We start from the raw sequence: 865 nt of genomic DNA on the forward strand, positions 1-865 counted from the left end.
ATGAACACTGGAGAAGTCATTTATACCGTGTTGGAAGTCCTCATCGCAGTCTGCTGCTGTCTGGGAAACATGTTGGTTGTTTTTGCTTTGTGGAAAACTAAAGGCATCCAACAACCCACCTTCTGCCTTATTGTGTCTCTGGCTGTGGCTGACTTTCTGGTTGGATTTGTTGCCATACCAGTGGCTGTGCTGGTGGATGGACGTCTGGAGACTTCATTCCACACATGCCTCTTCATCAGCTGTGTACTCATCCTCCTGACCCTAGTTTCAATCCTGTGTCTGATGGCTATTGCTATTGATCGTTTCCTGCGGGTCTATATCCCTCTGCGGTAAGAATTGTCTTTAACTTTTCACTGAGCACATTTCAATCATTCTGAATACTTACTTACATTTTATTCTCTGAGTTCTGACAGGTTTTCAGCTTGACCTCAGGTTTTTATAATGTCTTTTTCAGAGTACAAAGTAGGAGTTCAATGTATCTAAAGCATTCTTTCACCAGAGCGGACTGATGATGAAAAACAAATCTTTAATTAATTTGGTTCAGAAATCTTTCGTTTATGGTGGATTTCCTGTGATCAGACGTTGTACAAACAAGCTCAAATCTTGAGTCATCTCAGTCACATACTTTTAAGAGCTATCAAAATGTTTCAGGCAAAAAACATTAAGTGACCACCTCAGTTTCTCTGATTTTACTTTCCATGGATATATGGTTGAGTAAAATGAACATTGTTCTTTTATTCTATGAACTACTGACAACATGTCTTTGAAATTCTAAGCAAAAATTAAGTATTTGCAGAAAATGAGGAATGGTCAAAATAACGAAAAAGATCAGGGTTGTGCAGAGACCACTAAAGGGGCAGGTGCT

The 865-nt window shown here is 39.3% G+C and overlaps 1 protein-coding gene across 1 annotated transcript in view; it reads left to right on the forward strand.

The window, feature by feature from the left end:
- LOC106960250 (adenosine receptor A1-like) overlaps positions 1 to 865 on the forward strand; it is an 8,760-nt gene continuing 7,895 nt past the window's right edge. Inside the window, exon 1 of the mRNA XM_015053240.1 lies at positions 1 to 329. Coding sequence (XP_014908726.1) covers positions 1 to 329 — 329 coding nt within the window. The remainder of the gene's footprint in view (positions 330 to 865) is intronic.

Source organism: Poecilia latipinna, unplaced genomic scaffold (genome assembly GCF_001443285.1).
Source record: "Poecilia latipinna isolate Pla-1442-1.1 unplaced genomic scaffold, P_latipinna-1.0 Scaffold1170, whole genome shotgun sequence".
Lineage (NCBI taxonomy): Eukaryota > Metazoa > Chordata > Actinopteri > Cyprinodontiformes > Poeciliidae > Poecilia > Poecilia latipinna.